Here is a 20,061-nt window from a genome sequence, read left to right as displayed (position 1 = left end):
AGGACATCTAGGGGTCTGGTAAAGCTTGTGATTGCGATGTTGAGGACTTTTTGCTTAGACTTGCAAGTTCTTCCTGATGCAGTCATTCACTCCCTTGTTCAAAGGTTAAAGCTGATTGTTCCAGAATTAGAGTGTAAGATTTTGAAAATCAAGTCATTCTGATTTCACAGAGGCCTTAGGGACACCTACAGGAACTGATGCTGAGTGAAATGAGCTGAACCAGGAGATAATTGTACACAGCAACAATAATATATGAGGATCAATACTGATGGACGTGGCTCTCCTCAACAATGAGATGCTTTGGACCAGTTCCCCTTGTGCAGTGATGAAGAGAGCCATCTACACCCAGAGAGAGAACTGTGAGAACTGAGTGTGGAACACAACAGAGCTTTCTCTGTTATTTGCTTGCATTTTGTTTTCTTTCTCGGTTTTTCTTTTTCTTCCTTTTGATCTGATTTTTTTTTTTATACAGCCAGATAATTGTATAAATATGTATATATATATATATTTGATTTAACATACATTTTAAACATATTTAACATGTATTGGTCAACCTGGCATCTGGGGGAGGAGGAAGGGGGAAGGAGGGGAAAAGTTGAAAGAAAAGGTTTCGCAATTGTCAGTGCTGAAAAATTACTCATGCATAGATCTTGTAAATAAAAAGCTATAATAAAAATTTTTTAAAAAAGAATATGTTTTCCTGGATCTTCCAGACTTGTGACTGCAGGTCCTGCAGGAACAGTTGTCAGTCTGTATCTCATCAAACACCACATGAACCTTTCCTCCAGTCTTTCTGAAGTCACACTGACTCTTGGACAGATGACCATCTTTCAGGTGAAAGAACAGCCTAGGAGAGAGATTCCTCGGTGATTGCCATAGGATAAATGATTTCCTTTTCTTTGATATAGTTGGAAAATGGAAGCTTCCTTGAGCTGCTGGAGAATAATCTCCTCTAGATATATAATCCAACAAGTTTCAATTAGCTGTTGTATGAGTAGTGCACTGCTGCCTTATAACTTCAGCTGGAATAGAGTCAGCATCAGGTTATATGCCACATAAAAGGGCCCTAATGGCATTCAAAATGTCTTCTTAAATAGGAAGGTCAGCTAGAGAGGGAGCAACTTCAATATGTGGACATAGTCATTGGCTTCAGGATTGCTTGAAAATGTATTAGTTTGGTTTCAGGACTGTTTCAGGCTTTCTTTTCATTTCATCAACCCACCATCCCTGTCTGCAGCACAGAGAGGAATATAATCCCACCACATTCGCTGTACTCAAACCTCATGCACATAAAATAAAACAGGAAGTCTTAAGGCAAATCCTTGATGAAACTTTTGATCAGAATAAGCTCAAGAAACAGAAATCTTTCACCAATCCCCAGCTGGCACTGATTTCTTAATCCCTATTTTTTGGGTCTGGCCATTTATGGAGTATTGAATTCATAAAATTGAGCTACTTTCCAGCACAGCACAGCTGTCCATCTTGCCCATAGAGAAAGGTTCTTGCTAGAGACTTTATGGAGGTTTTCCCATGTCTGTTTTCTGTGAGCCTACAGAAGGTGAACTTACATGAGATACACTTATCCCATCGAGAAAGCAGTCATTGTATCTGTCTGGGCCATCATCCAGAGCACATCAATTAGGAACAGAGTAGCAGCAGGAGAGAAACTTAGCCCAGCATCAGTTCAACATAAATCCCATGAAAACTGGTGAGAAGGAGGAGGAGGAGCCTGGGAAACACCATGGTAACAATGAAATTAAGTTCATGTTCAGAGAGAGCCTCTTAAATGGCTACAATGTAGGAGGGAAATCCCTCACAGAGGTCATCAAATATGAAATGAAACATGGGCTGAGGGGTCTACTCTCTGAGGCTCCCATTCTTGCAACAATGTAAAATAAATCTTTCCTGCATTCATCAGCCAGTCAGTGAGTTCTTGGATAAGCTATTTTGTTTCTTACAAACTGGGCTCTGTCCAGGATCTAGGGCTCTGTCCAAGTATGAAGAGACTTTAATGGCCTAGGGGCTCAGCTTGGGATTTCCCCATTCACAGTTTGTCCAAAGAACCCAGAACCACAAAGTGAGGTCACTGATGAATCCAGGAAACAGCAAGGGAACTGGAGTGGGCCAGTGAAACTCTGTGCAGAGACCAAAGCTTGAAAGCATCTCTCCCTAGAGGGGACTGGGAATGAGCAGGGCCACTCTGTATAGACGCGTGTCCAGTCCAGCCTCTCCAAAGAACAGTAGGCTTCTCAAAAACTCTATGCTTTGGAGTCGGCCTCAGTTTCTCTCTAGATGGGTCACTATGGTCCCAAACCCCTAGAGTCCCAAAATTCTCAGGGGATGTTGGATTCTGTAAAAGAGGGTGGTTTATCTCCATGTGGTTGAGGAAATCTCAGGAAATCTATTTTACATTTTAAAATCTTTCCCCCTTCCCAATACAGCAATTCATAGGAAAGCGTACAAAATTTAGGAGGGGAGATAGGAGCCATAGCCATTTTGCTCCCCATGGGCCTGTGTCTCCATCTCAGGCCTCAATAGTTTATTGCCATTTTAGAGATTTCAGGCAGTCTAGAAGAATGGAGCTTTTGAAGGAAAGTGGACTTTTCTCCTAAAAAGGTGACTTAAAACACTGTTTAATTTCAAATGGCATATGATTGAATTATTTTCAATTGATGCATTTGAGAATAAGATTTTTAAAATATGTGTGCATTAATATTATAGTATTGCTACTAGAAGTTTAAATCTATGTTTGATTTGATTTTAAGTCAAAAATAGATTATTAAAACAAAATTCTAGTAATTCAGATAATTAAGAAGTCATATGTTTGTATCCACTACTTAGATGAAATATGATGCTTTCTAAAATGTATATTGGATAAATTGTAAAAATTATGAGCTATCCTTTAAAATTTTGTCAGCTCTGTTGGATGTACGTATAAGTTTTAGGAAATTTGGTCCAAAGTAATTTACACATTAGCTTATTGTGAATCTTAAAGTTTAAATAAAGGTGACTTTAAAAATAAGGGACAAAAAATTGCTTTGCAAAAGCAATTTATAGTATGGAATATGCAGTTAGAATATCACAAGCAAGCTAAACTATTGATTTTAAAGAAACTTACATGATAACTTTATCGTATATTTTAAAAACATAGCATATTCTACATAATAGACTATCATATTTTTATACTAGATTACAAAAGTGCTTGTTTTATTCCCTAAATTAAAAAAGAAAAATCAAAATCACTATAGTATACCAGGCCAAAATACCAGACCAAAAAGTAGGGATTAAGAAATCAGTGCCAGCTGGGGATTGGTGAAAGATTTCTCTTTCTTGAGCTTACTCTGATTAAAAGTTTCATCAAGGATATGCCTCAAGACTTCCCATTTTATTTTATGTGCATGAGGTTTGAGTACAGCTAATGTGGTGGGATTATATTCCTCTCTGCGTTTCAGGCAGGGATGGTGGATTTGATGAAATAAGAAGAAATGGAGTTAGCCTGAAATCCATGGCAATATTCAGGAAGGATGATGTGCTTAAAAGGAGGCAAGTAGAGTGGGTCAGTCATCAAAAATTCTCATTGATTCTAAGAGAGGGTACACAAGGCTATTGAGCTATTAAGAAGCTCAACTGTGGTAACGAGAGAGAGAGCGAGAGAGAGAGAGAGAGAGAGAGCGAGAGAGCGAGAGAGCGAGAGAGAGAGAGAGAGAGAGAGAGAGAGATGAAGGAAAAAAGAAAGAACAGGAATTATGGGATGCAGACAAAGTGGAATGGGAGCACATCATGGAACTTTCCCAGAAGTCAGAGCAGAGAGGCACCTGGGTGGACCTGGAGTTAGGAATACCTGTCTTCAAATGATCTTTAAGTTATTATTTGTGCCTCTGGTTCCTTATCTGTAACATGGAGCTTATAAACCTATTTCTCAAGACCATGGTGAGAATCAAAGAAGTTATTACTTATTTTGTGCCCACCAAATCTAGGAATGCTATGTAAAAGCTTATAAATTTTGTTATTATTATAATCATGGTTACTGAGGTAAGTTCCCATGGCTTTCTTCTCTGAGAGTTCTGGGAAGCATCATCACTGTGATGTATTTTTTACGTGATTTTCTCACCAAGATTTGCCTCCTCTTGCTCACTCTCCAGGGCAAATGAGTCTCCAGGATTCTATGTCACTGTAATCTTCAGTCCCTGCCCAAGTATACAAACACTTTATCTTTTCTCACCTTTAGTTTTTAAAATTTCCTATTTAGTGTTGAATTAGGGTTTTTTAATTTCTTCTTTTTTGAGACTTTTTAATTTGTATATGAAATTCATTGGTCTCCTCTTTCTCTATTTTTTTTTTGATGTAAGCTTTAAATTTAGCTCTGATCACTGTTTTTTAATAGGTATTTATATTTTGTCTCACTCTTGTACTTTTCTCAACGTTTGCTCTTAAGATTATGACTGGCCCAACTTTCCACCAATTGGTGGATACCAATTGTCCGGACCTGCTCACAGGAGGATTTCAGTACCAGTATGAGTATTGATCATGGATGAGGAATGATGAGGATGGTCAACAGGATTCCATTTATTAAAAAAAAAACCCAGTCTTAAATACCCTTTGCTTATGTAATACACGTACATAACTGTAGGATATTGCATATGAGCAACTTGCTATTGTGTGCAAATGTTTCCTTGCCACATCAGCATAACTCTGCTTCAGGTACAACACAGGTTGTCATACCCCAGATTTCTCAGGAGAGCTGAAACAGCCTTAGGGATTTTAGGGACCCAAACCAGACGCTGTTAGCAGGGTTCCTTTTACTGGACTAAAGGGTCTAATAACTCACTCAGGGTTCCCCACTATCTACAAGTATTGGCCATAAAAGATTTGAAAGCCTAAGAGAAGACTCTAAATTGTATCCAGAAAGTAACAGTGAGGTGAGGAGATGACTGAATGCAAGAGACAAGGTGGTGATAAGTCAGATCCAGACTTGAATGTACTTGACAGCAGAGTGAAAGATGCACTTTAAGGGGAACATCCTTGAAGCAAGGGCCAAGCAGCTGCCTGTGGCCACAGAGCAAGTGTTAGGTAATTAGATCTGCAACACCTTCTCACCAGAGGAGAAAAGGGAGGCTGTACACAGGATCATCGGCAGTTGGAGTCCTCTCTGTTCCCACTTCAACACTGGGGTCTTTGCTGCTCTACAAGGAATCTGTGGCTGAGGCCTCATGATCACTGGCTGTTGTCCAAGGGGTCCCTTCACCAAACCTCATTTCTCATTCCAACAAGAAGCCGGGTCCGGCTGTTGTAGGGAACAGCTCCCTCTCATCTCCTCTCCACCTGTCAAAGCCTGAACCCTGGAGGTCAAAATGGGACATGGGTAAAATCCAGGTTCTGGGTCAGAAGAACTGGGTGCAAGACTTGTTTCTGTCAAGTAATCTAGGTCTCATCTCAGGTGAGTCACAGAACTCCATGGAGAAAGAAAGAGGGGGAGGCGGGAGGGAGGGAGAGAGAGAGAGAGAGAGAGAGAGAGAGAGAGAGAGAGAGAGAGAGAAAGTGAGAGACAGAGACAGAGAGAGAGAGAGAGAGAGAGAGAGAGAGAGAGAGAGAGAGAGAGAGACAGTGAGACACAGGGAGAGAAACACAGAGAGAGAGAGGGAGACAGACAGACAGAGGGAGGAGGGGAGGGAGGGAGAGGGAAAGGGAGGCAGAGTGTCAGGTGTAAATATAGAGGCAGAGACAGAAAGAGGAAGAAAGAAAAAGTGAGGGAGAAGAAGAAACAGAGAGAAAACAGAGACTTTCTTTTCCCCTGGCAGCCTGGGCTGTTGTCAGACTCTGGGCCATGTCAGGGCTGGTGGGGAGGTTTTTGTCCCACTTCCTCACTGAATGTAGCACTGTTTTAACCATAGTTATTACCACTACTATAAGGTGCCCCACAGTAGTAATCGGCCTCGTCCTCAGGCTGGAGGCTGCTGATGGACAAGTAGCGATCGACCCCAGAGCTGGAGCCCAAGAAGCAGCTGGGGACCCCCTCGCCCTTGCCTCCAGCTCCACCAGTACCAACATACATGAGGTACTGAGGGGCTTTTCCTGGGCTCTGCTGGAACCATTCAATTATACAATAACTATACTGACTGCTGAGGATACAGGTGAGTCTGGCCGTGGCTCCCAGGGACACAGACATGGAGGGAGGCTGAGTCAGCACAGGCTGGGAGAAGGAACCTGGAAACACAGACAGACATTAATGTCCCAGCACAGGAGGGAGGGGGGAGGTGCTGGGAGATTCTCATAGGAGACCCTGGGACAGGGAGGAGGGAGCAGGACAAGCAGGGTCAGCCCTGACCTGAGCAGCAGGTGAGCAGGAGGAGGCAGACAAGAGTCCAGGCCATGGTGCAGGGGACCCCGAGAGCTCTGCTCCCCAGAGAGAACCAGCTGGGTCCGGGCTCTGCCAGGCCCCTCTTATCCTCTCCCTGGGAGCCTGGGATGGGGATGGGGAAGGGGGGTATCTTCATTTAAATCTGGGTTTTCTTAAGCACACCCTGAGTCCTTGCTAGAGTCACAGGGCCATAAGGAGGGTTTGTCTTTCACGGTGGGGTTGAGGATATAGAGTGTTGGGATATTTTGGCCCATGCCAGCTGAGATGCTGCCTTGGAGTGATCACAGGAAGCCTGAGTAGCCACAGCCACCTAAGCTGATCCCCAGCTGAGATACCCCGGCTCCTCATGGTCCCCTCTCTCCCTGCCCAGGACTAGTGCCCCCAACATCCCTATTCTAACCCATTCTTGGAAGCAAACCTCAGGAGCCACAGAGACTGAGGAGGCCCTTGATGGCTGCTCTGTCCTCCCCTCTCAAAGGCAGAGCCAGCCCTTGAGCTGCAGCTTCAGGCTCCCAGACTCTGCTGCTCCTCGATCCCCTCCTCTAGCCTGGAGCTCCCCGCCCCAACTCAGCCAGCAGAGAGGGAGCATGAAGGGGCTCCAGAAGCTGAAGTTTTTGCCTCTCATTGGCAGGCACTCACATGTCCTGGACCCCAGAATCTCCCCAGAGTCCAGCCTTCCCTTTCTGGTCACAGCCTGATAATGGCCCAGAGCCTCCTGGGCCACCTTAACTGTTATGGGTCTGACAAGGTTCCCTACCCACCCACAGGGAAATGAGTCTTTGCTTTCTGGTGGGGCCATTAATGGCTTTGCTAATAGTGACAGAGGGGACATAAACCCTGATCAGATCATCACCCAGGCTCTGAGCTGGAAGGAAGCGCACAGGCCCCCAAGATCGACCCCGGCATTTGCAGGGAAGAAAACTGGAGTCTGACGCCAGTCCAAGGTTCTGGACTCCTGGACTGAGCAAGTTGCAGAATCAAAATTTTCATCCAGGAGACTGTCAGAAGACAAGAGTGGCCAGAACATGGGTTGAAGGGAAATTGAAGAACCCAAAGGAGAGGTTCCTGATTGTGGGGGTGGCAGGGGAGAGCCTGGCAGGGTCAGTGGGACCAGGGATGATCCCATATCCCCCAGCACAGGAGGAGTAAGAGGAACAGTGCAGCCAGGGCTGGAATGGGAGGCCAGGGAGGCTGCGAGAGAGCCTGGTCTCAGTGGGTGCAAGGAGATGATGGAATTGAAGGCCCAGGGAGGTCACTTAGGGAAAAGGCCAACTGAAGAGAAGTATTCCTTAGAGAGTTTAAGGAAGTGATTGCCCACAGAGAGGCTGTTCCGGCCACCAGACTCTCCATCTCCCTGCTCAAGTCCTCCAGGACTGGAAGGCTCAGCCTCCCCATGGCTGCCTCCTTGACTTCCTTCAGTTCCCTGATACAATCTCCCTTTGCAAGGAGCCTTCCCAACCCTGAGGGTGCCGTCTCTGCCCTGATCGCCTCCACTTTGTCCGATCTTATCTGTATGCACAGTTTTCACATTTTGTTTCCATGCTGGATTGTAAGCTCTCTGAAAGTAGGAATTGTTGTTTCCCTGTATTTATACCCCCAAAGCTCAGCACAGTACTTGACACATAGTAGGTGCTTAATGAATGCTTAGTGACTGGCTGACTGTGCCCAGTGCCCATGGGAGGAGAAAAGCCCTGGGACCCCGCAGAGCCTCAGAAATGGGCTGTCTTGGCCACTGGGCCCTCCATGAGGTCCCCTCCCCTGGTGGAGACTCAGCACATTGGTGGGAGAGCCTTCTTGAGGGTTTCTTCCTTATTGTCCCCCTGATGTACCACTTGGTAAGTGCTCAGTTTTGAGCTACTTAAGCCCTTTGGCTTATTGTTAAATAACCCTGGGGATGTATTGTTTGTGGTGTGAGGACAAACACAGGACCACCACATTGCAGTTGGATGCTAGGGGAACCCACTGTGGGTGCAAGTGGTGGGATGTAGGTGCTGTCCTTGGTACTCATCATGTTTACAATAATATTGATAATAACAATAGTAAGATTAAAAGAGAGCTTTATGGTTTGTAAGGAACTTTACAAATACTGTCTCATTTCATCCTCAAGACAACATTAGGAAGCAGAGGCTATCGCGCCTCTTTAATAAATGGGGAAATTGAGACTGAGAAAGGTTAATTGACCTGCCAAGTTGCAAACGATTCAATAATGGTCTGAAGACAGATTTGGAGTCAATTCTTCCTGATACCAGCTCCAGAAGCATCTCTCCTTCTCCCTCTCTCCCTGTCTGTCTGTCTGTCTCTCCCTCTCTCCCTCTTTCCCTCCATGTAGGTGTTTCATGGTACTCTGAAAGAACATTATTGTTCTAGAATCTGTTGCTGGGCAGGAGCTGACCTGATTTATTGGTCACTGACTGGATTGAGACAAGAGCCTAGAAGGCCAGGGCAGTATAAATGAGAGGGGTGTGTGTTGTAGTCTCTGCCTGACTGGCAGAGCTGAGTGAGATCTGCCCTAATTAGCAAGATTTGGGGCAGAGTTGCCAGTATGGAGGACTCAGGCTGACCTCAGGAGATGCTGGCCACGGCTGGTCAGTGGCTCTTGGCTGAGGCCTGTCAGCAGCTGGCCCCCCTTCCGGGTTCCCCCTCTTCCTCTCTAGCTTCTCTGCTTCCCCTTGAAGGTCACGGCCTCTGAGCCCTGGCAAGTGTCCAGGGGTCACCTTCGCCAAACCAGCTGCTCTTGGGGAGATCTGAGAGGGCGCAGCTGCAGGGGTCTCATCATGGCAGGGCCCCTCTCCCCCTCCCCTAGACAAATCCCAAGGGCTGAAGGCTCAAAGAAACCCCTTCCCTGGTGTCCATGTCCTGGAAAGGAGGTTGGGAAAGGAGGAAAGTGCTCATGGGAGACAGGGTGCATTTCTGGGACTTATCTCAGTGTGTTCTTGGGCAAGTCATGGACATGGAGCTCTGAGACAGGGACACAGAAACAGGAAGCACAACCTTGGGGCCCTTTAGCAGCTGGGGCTGGGCCAAAAGTCCAGACCAGCTGTGGGGCGGGGGCTGGGCTGGAAGGGGGGTTTTTGTCCCACTTCCTTGCTGAATGTAGCACTGTGAATACTCAAAATTACTACAACAAAATGCCCCACAGTAGTAATGGGCCTCATCCTCAGGCTGGATGTTGCTGATGGACAAGTAGCGATTGGCCCCAGAGCCGAAGCCCGAGAAGCGGTTGGGGACCCCCTCGCCCTTGCTCACACTTCCATCACTGTCCACATACATGAGGTACCGAGGGGCCTTTCCCGGGCTCTGCTGGTACCAATAAATATAGTAGGTGCTGTGCTGACTGCTGAGGGTGCAGGAGAGTCTGGCCGTGGCTCCCAGGGACACAGACATGGAGGGAGCCTGAGTCAGCACAAGCTGGGAGAAGGAACCTGGAAGCACAGACAGACATTAATGTCCCAGCACAGGAGGGAGGGGGAAGGTGCTGGGAGACCCTTACAGGGGACCCCGGGACAGGGAGGAGGGAGCAGGACAAGCAGGGTCAGCCCTGACCTGAGCAGCAGGTGAGCAGGAGGAGGCAGACGAGAGGCCAGGCCATGGTGCAGGGGACCCCGAGAGCTCTGCTCCCCAGAGAGAACCAGCTGGGTCCGGGCTCTGTCAGGCCCCTCTTATCCTCTCCCTGAGGCTGGGATGGGCTGGGAGGGAGCGGGGGCTGGATGCAAATCTGGGTTTCTTTAACTACATCCTGGGTTCTAAATCTGGGGTCACAGGTCTCAAGGAGAAGGCATGCCTCTCGGGGGAGGGGATGGAAGCCCTTGCCCAGCCCAGCTGAGATGTCCCTCATGAGGGATCCGGGGGGCTCCGAGCAGCCACAGACACAGGCAGCTGGGCTCATCCCCCTTGAGATCCCCAGCTTCCTCCTGTCCCATTTGCCTGCCCAGAGACAGTCACACAGCGCCTCCTAGTGGCTGCAGGTCCCTAGATTACTCCAGATTTATAACAAACTTCAGTGGCCCCACAACCAGAAGGTGACCACTATTTGTTGCTCCTCTCTCTCTCTCTCTCTCTCTCTCTCTCTCTCTCTCCTCTCTCTCTCTCTCTCTCTCTCTCTCTCTTTTTCTAGCCATAACGTCCATAGACCATGATTTATTCATTCTCCAGCTGATGGGCGTCCACTCAGCTTCCAGTTTCTGGCCACTACAAACAGGGCTGCCACAAACATTCTTGCACATACAGGTCCCTTTCCCTTCTTTAAGATCTCTTTGGAAGCTGGAAATTGAATGGATGCCCATCAATTGGAGAATGGTTGGGTAAATTGTGGTATATGAATGTTATGGAATATTATTGTTCTGTAAGAAATGACCAGCAGGATGAATACAGAGAGGACTGGCCAGACTTACATGAACTGATGCTAAGTGAGATGAGCAGAACCAGGAGATCATTATACACTTCGACAACGATATTGTATGAGGACATATTTTGATGGAAGTGGATTTCTTTGACAAAGAGACCTAACTCCGTTTCAATTGATCAGTGATGGATAGAAGCAGCTACACCCAAAGAAAGAACACTGGGAAACGAATGTGAACTATTTGCATTTTTGTTTTTCTTCCCGGGTTATTTTTATCTTCTGAATCCAATTCTCCCTATGCAACAAGAGAACTGTTCAGTTCTGCAAACACATATTGTATCCAGGATATATTGCAACATATCTAACATGTATAGGACTGCTTGCCATCTAGGGGAGGGGGTGGAGGGAGGGAGGGGAAAAATCGGAACAGAAACGAGTGCAAGGAATAATGCTGTAAAAAATTACCCTGGCATGGGTTCTGTCAATATAAAGTTATTATAAAAAAAATAAAACTAAGAACAAGAACAACAACAAGAACAACAACAAGAACAACAACAAAAAGATCTCTTTGGGGCATAAGCCCAGTAGTAACACTGCTGGATCAAAGGGGATGCACAGTTTGATAACTTTTTGTGTTGCTCCCCAATCCCACAAGGAGGCATCTGTGCACAGGACAAGAGAGGGAAGGGGCAGGGAAGGATAGCCTGGGGGCGTCACAGTGAGCTTGTAACAATCATTGTAAAGGTTGGGTCATTTTCAGACAGAGGTTTGCTTCTAGAACTTCTGCTCCATTAGTAAGTGCTCAGTTTTGAGCTACTTAAGACCTTTGGCTTATTGTTAAATGGCCCTGGGGATGTATTGTTTGTGGTGTGAGGACAAACACAGGAGCACCACATTGCAGTTGGATGCTAGGGGAACCCACTGTGGGTGCAAGTGGTGGGATGTAGGTGCTGTCCTTGGTACTCATCATGTTTACAATAATAATGATAATAACAACAGTAAGATTAAAAGAGAGCTTTATGGTTTGTAAGGAACTTTACAAATACTCTCTCATTTCATCCTCAAGACAACATTAGGAAGCAGAGGCTATCGCGCCTCTTTAATAAATGGGGAAATTGAGACTGAGAAAGGTTAATTGACCTGTCAAGTTGCAAACGATGCAATAATTGTCTGAAGACAGATTTGGAGCCAATTCTTCCTGATACCAGCTTCAGAAGCCTCTCTCCTTTTCCCTCTCTCCCTTTCTGTCTGTCTGTCTGTCTCTCCCTCTCTCCCTCTCTCCCTCCATGTAGCTGTTTCATGGCACTTTACTCTGAAAGAACATTATTGTTCTAGAATCTGTTGCTGGGCAGGAGCTGACCTGATTCATTGGTCACTGACTGGATTGAGCCAAGAGCCTAGAAGGCCAGGGCAGTATAAATGAGAGGGGTGTGTGTTGTAGTCTCTGCCTGACTGGCAGAGCTGGGTGAGATCTGCCCTAATTAGCAAGATCTGGGGCAGAGTTGCCAGTCTGGAGGACTCAGGCTGACCTCAGGAGATGCTGGTCACGGCCCACTGGAGGTGTGGGTGCTGGCTAACAGAAGTGAGTGGCTCTTGGCTGGGGCCTGTCAGCAGCTGGCCCCCCTTCCGGGTTCCCCCACTTCCTCTCTAGCTTCTCTGCTTCCCCTTGAAGGTCACGGCCTCTGAGCCCTGGCAAGTGTCCAGGGGTCACCTTCGCCAAACCAGCTGCTCTTGGGGAGATCTGAGAGGGCGCAGCTGCAGGGGTCTCATCATGGCAGGGCCCCTCTCCCCCTCCCTCAGACAAATCCCAAGGGCCAAAGGCTCAGAGAAACCCCTTCCTTGGTGTCCATGTCCTGGAAAGGAGGTTGGGAAAGGAGGAAAGTGCTCATGGGAGACAGGGTCCATTTCTGGGACTTATCTCAGTGTGTTCTTGGGCAAGTCGTAGACATGGAGCTTTGAGACAGACACAGAAACAGGAAGCACAACCTTGGGGCCCTTTAGCAGCTGGGGCTGGGCCAAAAGTCCAGGCCAGCTGTGGGGCGGGGGCTGGGCTGGCAGGGGGGTTTTTGTCCCACTTCCTCGCTGAATGTAGCACTGTGAATACTCAAAATTACTACAACAAACTGCCCCACAGTAGTAATGGGCCTCATCCTCAGGCTGGATGTTGCTGATGGACAAGTAGCGATTGGCCCCAGAGCTGGAGCCCGAGAAGCGGTCGGGGACCCCCTCGCCCTTGCCAACATCTCCATTGCTACGGACATACAAGAGGTACCGAGGAGCCTTTCCTGGGATCTGCTGGTGCCAACGAATTCTATAATTGCTGTGCTGACTGTCCAGGGTGCAGGTGAGTCTGGCCGTGGCTCCCAGGGACACAGACATGGAGGGAGCCTGAGTCAGCACAAGCTGGGAGAAGGAACCTGGAAACACAGACAGACATTAATGTCCCAGCACAGAGGGGAGGGAGAAGGTGCTTGGAGACCCCGGGACAGGGGGGAGGGAGCAGGACAAGCAGGGTCAGCCCTGACCTGAGCAGCAGGTGAGTAGGAGGAGGCAGACGAGAGGCCAGGTCATGGTGCAGGGGACCCCGAGAGCTCTGCTCCCCAGAGAGAACCAGCTGGGTCCGGGCTCTGCCAGGCCCCTCTTATCCTCTCCCTGGGAGCCTGGGATGGGGCTGGGAGGGGGCGGGGGCTGGATGCAAATCTGGCTTTTCTTTAACTACACCCTGGGTTCTAAATCTGGGGTCACAGGTCTCAAGGAGAAGGTGTGTCTCTCGGGGGAGGGAATGGTGCCTTGGAAGCCCTTGCCCAGCCCAGCTGAGATGTCCCTCATGAGAGATCCCCAGGGGTCAGAGAAGCCACAGCCACAGCCAGCTGGGCCCATCCCTCCCTGAGATCCCCAGCCTCCTCCTGTCCCCTTTGCCTGCCCAGAGACAGTCCCACAGTGTCCCCTAGTGACTACAGGTCCCTAGATTACTCCAGATTTATAACAAACTTCAGTGGCCCCACAACCAGAAGGCGACCACTATTTGTTCTCATCACTCTCTCTCTCTCTCTCTTTTAGCCATGCAGAAGTTTATTTTTATTTTTTAATAGCTTTTTATTTACAAGTTATATGCATGGGTAATTTTTCAGCATTGACAATCGCCAAACCTTTTGTTCCAATTTTTCCCCTCCTTTCCCCCACCCCCTCCCCTAGATGGCAGGATGGCCAGTAGATGTTAAATATATTAAAGTATAAATTAGCTACACAATAAGTAGGCATGACCGAACAGTTATTTTGCTGTACAAAAAGAATTGGACTCTTAAATAGTGTACAATTAGCCTGTGAAGGAAATCCAAAATGCAGACAGGCAAAAATATAGGGATTGGGAATTCCGTGTAATGGTTCTTAGTCATCTCCCAAAGTCCTTTCACTGGGCGTAGCTGGTTCAGTTCATTCCTGCTCCATTGGAGCTGATTTGATTCATCTCATTGCTGGAGATGGTCACATCCATCAGAATTGATCATCACATGGTATCGTTGTTGAAATAAATAATGATCTCCTGGTTCTGCTCATTTCACTCAGCATCAGTTCATGTAAGTCTCGCCAGTCCTCTCTGTATTCATCCTGCTGGTCATTCCTTACAGAACAATAATATTCCATAACATTCATATACCACAATTTACTCATTCTCCAGCTGATGGGCATCCACTCAGCTTCCAGCTTCCAGCCACTACAAACAGGGCGGCCACAAACATTCTGGCACATACAGGTCCCTTTCCCTCCTTTAGTGTCTCTTTGGGGCATAAGCCCAGTAGAAACACTGCTGGATCAAAGGGGATGCAGTTTGATAACTTTTTGTGTTGCTTCCCAGTCCCACAAGGGGGCGTCTGTGCATAGGGCAAGGGAGGGAGGGTGCAGGGGAGGGCTGCCTGGGGGCGTCACAGTGAGCTTGTAACAGTCATTGTAAATCCTGGCTCATTTTCAGACAGAGGTTTGCTTCTCCAGTCACACGGGCTCCCGTGAGGACATCTAGTGGTCGGGTAAAGCACCAGCACTTTTAACAGCTTATAAGCAGTGACCCCCAGGTTGGAGAACAGATTTGAGACCTCAGAGGGGCTTTGGATGAGGCAGAGTCTGGGCCCTTCTGCCTCCCCTGGCCTGTATCCCCCTCACTAGGACACATGAGCCCCACATCTGTACTAGAGTCTCCCCAGCTCTAGGATCGTCCCCTGAGAGTCGGCGGCTGTTTTCTTCTGGCTGATCCGGCCCTTTCAGCATCTTCCCTCATGTTCTGCCAGAGTTTTCCCCAAAGATATGATACCTTCAGTATGACCATAGATTTGATATTCCCAATTCCATCATTCCTAGAAGGTGATGGAAAGATTTGGGACAAAGTGCAAGTAACGAGATCCACTTAGAGAGATTCTGCTGAGGAAGTTTTTCCCTTTCCCAGCTCTTCCATAGGAATCTGGTCATGCACAAGGAATGAATGGACACAGAGCATTAATCAAGTGCCAACTGTGGTAGCTCCAGGCTAAGGGCTGGAAATCTTAAGGAAAAAAAAAAGACAGCTGCTGTTCTCAAGGAGCTCCCCTGTTCCACTCTGGAAGGTCTCAAGTGTAGGTCAAATGGAGAGGTCCTGCAGTCCTAGGGTTGCAGCAACAAATAATGATGCATCTCTTTTAACTGCACTTCAACTGATAAAATGTTGTTACTTTGTGTTGGGGACCATTTCATGGATCTCAAAACTTTGGAGGCAACAACCTTCCTTTTTGGGGTCTTACAGAGGGAGGGGTGTACAGGCTACAGGAGCAGTTGCCAGCCTGCATCTCCACAAACTTGGGACAATGACTAGCCTTGCTAGTCATAAAGTTTAGGACTCAAAATTCTGGACTGTTTTCTTTATGATTAGAGAGGAAGTAGTCAAGATGGTCTTTGTGGTTTGAGTTTTTAGGCCCATGATATATCTGATCTCTCCCTTAGGTGTCTTTGCTATTTAAAAATTCTTGCACATGTGGGTCCCTTTCTCTTCTTTAGTATCTCTACTAAATAATAAAGGACATTTTGAATATTAGCCTGGTATATTGGTCCACTATAGTGATTATGATTTTTTTTTCCTTTTTGCTTTAGTCAGGAGAGGAGAGACTAAGAATTTGTCTATACCCTGACAAGATTCTGTCAATATAAAGTAATTATTAAATAAAAATTAAAAAAAAAGAATTTGTCTAAAAGTTGACTGGAAGCAGGAAGAGAATCTTAAGTTAGATTTTGATTCAAAACGGCAAGGTGAGAAGGCAGAGATCTAAGAATTATTTGTACAGAGGTGAAGATAATCTAATCTATTGGAGCTGATATTTCCACAAATCTATTATGTAAAATTGAGAGCCTGTACCAAGCCCCCAGATGGATGCAAAACACAGAGTTGCACGGATTTTTCCATAGGGAGGCAAGTGTGTGTGTTGGGGTGTGTTTGTGTTTGTGAGTATATGTATTTCTTTGTGCGAGAGACAAAAAGAGACAGAAAGAGGGAGGAAGTTAGAAAGAGAAAGACAGATAAAGAGAAAGAAAGACAGAGACAGAGACAGAAGGAGAGAGAGTAAGAGACAGAGAGAGACAGAGAAACAACTAAATAATTTATGGGTAAAATTGAAAATGGGATCATCGTCACAGCAAAAATATTTAGAATAACAAATTATATATATACATATATATGAAGATTTAGGGTATACAAAGAACTTTATTAATATTATCTCATTTTATTCTCCATTTAACCCTATAAGTTAGGTGCCAATTTTATTTCTCCAATGTTGCTTTGCCTTCTAGGAAGGCTAGCTTTTGTAAAGTTCTCTTCTTAGAATATGTGTGACCAACAACTCATTATTTGCACTTCTTCCCCAAATTTTCTTACTTAGAGAAAATAGAGAAAAAGTGCTGAACTGATGACATGGTGCCTCAGTGCCAGTGGCCCCCTCCTTTTCCTTGACATTAGGCATTTAATCTGTGCGGCTTTTTCCAAGGGAAAACTTTCCAAGTAGGAGATAAGAGATACTGCTATTTTTTCTGCATGGTATTCTGAATCTGAATCTGAAGTAACGTATTAGGATAATATCTGATAATATTATGTTCCCATAACTTCTCCAAGAAGCTCCTGCCCCCAGAAGGCTCAGGATTCAATCATGAGAAACATAGTAGACCCATAAACCTGTCATACAAGTCAATGGGAAATATTTGACCTGTGACTGATATAGAGTTAGGAATACTGAGCAGGAGGAGACATCTTCCTAATAGAGGAAGAATTCATGACTAAATCATAGTGCTAGAAGAAAGAGGGTATTCATGGGTGGAGATGAGGGTCTCCAGGTGAGGGAAATTACAGAAACATGTTTAAGAGATAAGAAGCACTGCACATTCTGTGCGTACAAGATATTTACTATTTCAGAAATATTTCTCTAGTACTTCTCAACTTTAATATAAGTCAGACCTGTTTTCTGGAAGGGTCAGGAAAGCACAAAGATACATTCAGGCTTTCTCATTCACTCTATCATTAACATCCAAATTGACTTTCCTTCTGCTAACTGTCTATTTTCTAAGAATTTAAAACCCTGTGTCCATTCTTTTTTCATTCACACTTGCTATAATTAGAATAAGAGGGGAAAGAACCAATTTCCCTGTCAATATAAACAACCACCATTCTCTTTTTTTATTTTTTATTTTTTATTTTATAATAACTTTTTATTGACAGAATCCATGCCAGGGTAATTTTTTTTTTAACAACATTATCCCTTGCACTCGCTTCTCTTCCGATTTTTCCCCTTCCTCCCTCCACCCCCTCCCCTTGATGGCAAGCAGTCCTATATATGTTAAATATAACAACCACCATTCTCAAAGAAAGTCTGCCAAAGGGTACAAGAGACAAAAAAGAAAATCTGGTTCCCTGGGACTTTTTTGTCCAATGCTACACTCAGAGTGGGAGCTTGCTTACCTGTCTCATGCCAATTTTCATCTACTCAGCTTAGGTGGTGAATAATAATAGAATAGAAAAGAATTGGGAACATCTTATAGTATTCAAGAAATATAAGCAAATATTAAAAGAGCTCTTAATTTTAGACCAATGGGGATGGAGGACAGAAAAGAAAGACATAAAGGGAATGTAAAATGCAGAAAGAACTCAAAAGCAATAGAAATGCAGCAACATACAGAAGGTGTCAAAATTTCTGCCTTCTATGTCCTATCCTTCTTACCAGTGGTTTCACAGTGAAATTGGGCAGGAATATCACTGGAAGGAATGTGTCTATGTGTCTGTGTCTGTGTTTAAGCCTACTATAATAAAAATTCTTAGTGTTTATATTTGAGATTGTATCATTAGATGTTGGGGTCTTGTATTTACTGGAGTTGTTCACAATATGAGCAGAACTAAGAGAAAGCTCCAAGTCTCTCCACTGCTTCAAGTTCATTTAGTAAAGGCAGACACACAGATAGAGATGCAAATTCAGACACAGAAATAGGAAGAAACAAAAGACTAAGATAGGGATGTTATGATTCTTACAAGGTACTAAGACAGTGGAATTGATTTGATCCTACAAGGGACAGAACTTGAAACAAGGTTCTAAGTGGAACTGAGGAGACAGTGGTTAAATCTAGTTTAGCACTGATTTAATCCTATAACTAATAATGGTTTCTTACTGATGTAATGATTGGAGTATACTCAGTGTACAGCATATAAGCAAGGAGCTCCCACAAGCCCACAGACACACAGAAGCCCACTCTCGGAGGCAAGACAGATTCATTACATATTCAATCTGTGTGCTGGTGGGAGAAACTGGAAGGGAGCTCTTGGAACCAAGGAGAGATATAGGCCTCTAAGAAAGCTAACAGGCCCCCAGGAAAAGATTTAAGACTTTGAAGGAGAAAATAAAGGATTTGGACTTTAACAGTTGGCTGCATTTGAGGTGATTATTACTCTAAAGTGAAACTAAGGCTGCCTCCAGAAGCTCCCCTCCCTCCCCCCTCCAAGAAATCTGCTCCCAGAGAATGATTATATTTTAAAGAGAACATTACATAGGGAGACAGAGACAACCCTCTCTCTCTTTAGCACTGTAAGAAAATAAAATAGATGGAAACTGACTATGAGCAACAGAAGTCAAATAAGCAAGGAAAGAGACTCTCGTTTGCAGGCAAGGATGCATCTTCCCACCTGGCTCTTTCATAAAGAACTATCTAATAATCAGCCCTCTCTGAGATTCAGACAGACTGGCACTTATTTATAATCCTGACCATCTTTGTCAGATTTGCTCTCAAAGAGTCCTATTTCTCTGAAACTTCTCACTTCGACTGTATACATGGGGAGAAAAGTTCCAGTCATGAGATCCCCCATTTCTGACAAAGCTGGGACTGATATGGGGGAAGCAGAGAGGCACAGTGACAAGAATGACAAGAATAGGATTGATTACAAAAGAGAAATCTTTTTTTTTTTCTGAACAAGAGACCACATATCCCTGAACATTAGCTAAAGCCCCAAGGCTGGCAGGAGCCACAGAATTGACATAATTACAGCAACAAACTTTTGAGGTTTGATCTGCTTAGAAAACTCCTGGGACTGCAATTTCCTATTCTGGAGCAGATGGTCAGCTTAAGTCTTCCCTCTCCCTCTGGGGAAACATAAAAAAACAGTTGTCTTACATCAAGGACAAAAACAATGATGTAAGATTAGGGAGGTAATTGTAAAGTTCCTCTGACCCTTAAACTCTACTTTGTCTCTCAGCAACTTTGTGATTAGACACTGACAATTGTGTCCACAGAGACCTGCAGATCCATGAAGATTTCTAGGGACCATTCCTGCCTGGAGCATCAGCTGTGTCTGCACGTCCATAGCAAAAACAAAAATGGAAAAAAAACATGTTTTGAAACCCTGTCCTGGTTATCAACAGAGACTATTATACCAGAGTCCTTATGGAGGAGTTTCTATGTTCCTGTGTCACCCAGGGGGTTATAGATTATTGGAGCTAGCAGATATTGCATCAGATAGAATTTGATGTAAACAGACAAAATTAAAAAAAAGGGGGGGGGTTGGGGAGGACATCTGTGCTGAGAGTCTACAGGACTCATCACAGTGGCATCCACTGACTTCTAAGTCAGGATTAGTCTTGTCATTGAGTGACAAGTCACAAGTTCAGATTTTCACCATGATTGGTATCATGGAATCAGAGAGACTTGGGGAACAAAAAATGGAGCATTAGAGATGCTCCATCACCACCAGACACTAACTAGTGTCTGAAAAGAATCACCATGTACAATTCCCAGCTTTCCTGACCTTCCGAAATTGATATCTTGCCACACTGACATGCTATGGGAATTTTAATTTTTCTCCAAAATCCTAGGA

The 20,061-nt window shown here is 45.3% G+C and overlaps 3 gene segments (V, D, J or C); all 3 read right to left on the bottom strand.

Moving 5' to 3' along the window:
- Positions 1 to 10,012, bottom strand: part of LOC127541793 (immunoglobulin lambda variable 4-69-like) — an 11,761-nt gene extending 1,749 nt beyond the window's left edge. Inside the window, 1 exon segment of the V gene segment in view lies at positions 9,902 to 10,012. Within this exon segment, the coding sequence occupies positions 9,902 to 9,947 (46 nt within the window).
- Positions 5,705 to 6,459, bottom strand: LOC127544324 (immunoglobulin lambda variable 9-49-like). The segment is given in 2 exon segments: positions 5,705 to 6,204; positions 6,326 to 6,459. Coding segments are annotated over 2 exon segments (369 nt in total).
- Positions 10,013 to 12,580: 2,568 nt separating the features above from the next.
- On the bottom strand, positions 12,581 to 13,395 carry LOC127543721 (immunoglobulin lambda variable 4-69-like). The segment is given in 2 exon segments: positions 12,581 to 13,117; positions 13,226 to 13,395. Coding segments are annotated over 2 exon segments (549 nt in total).
- Between the last annotated feature and the right edge of the window lie 6,666 nt (positions 13,396 to 20,061).

This window comes from Antechinus flavipes, chromosome 1, assembly GCF_016432865.1.
Source record: "Antechinus flavipes isolate AdamAnt ecotype Samford, QLD, Australia chromosome 1, AdamAnt_v2, whole genome shotgun sequence".
NCBI classification, from domain to species: domain Eukaryota; kingdom Metazoa; phylum Chordata; class Mammalia; order Dasyuromorphia; family Dasyuridae; genus Antechinus; species Antechinus flavipes.
This window is presented reverse-complemented; position numbering and strand designations above follow the sequence as displayed.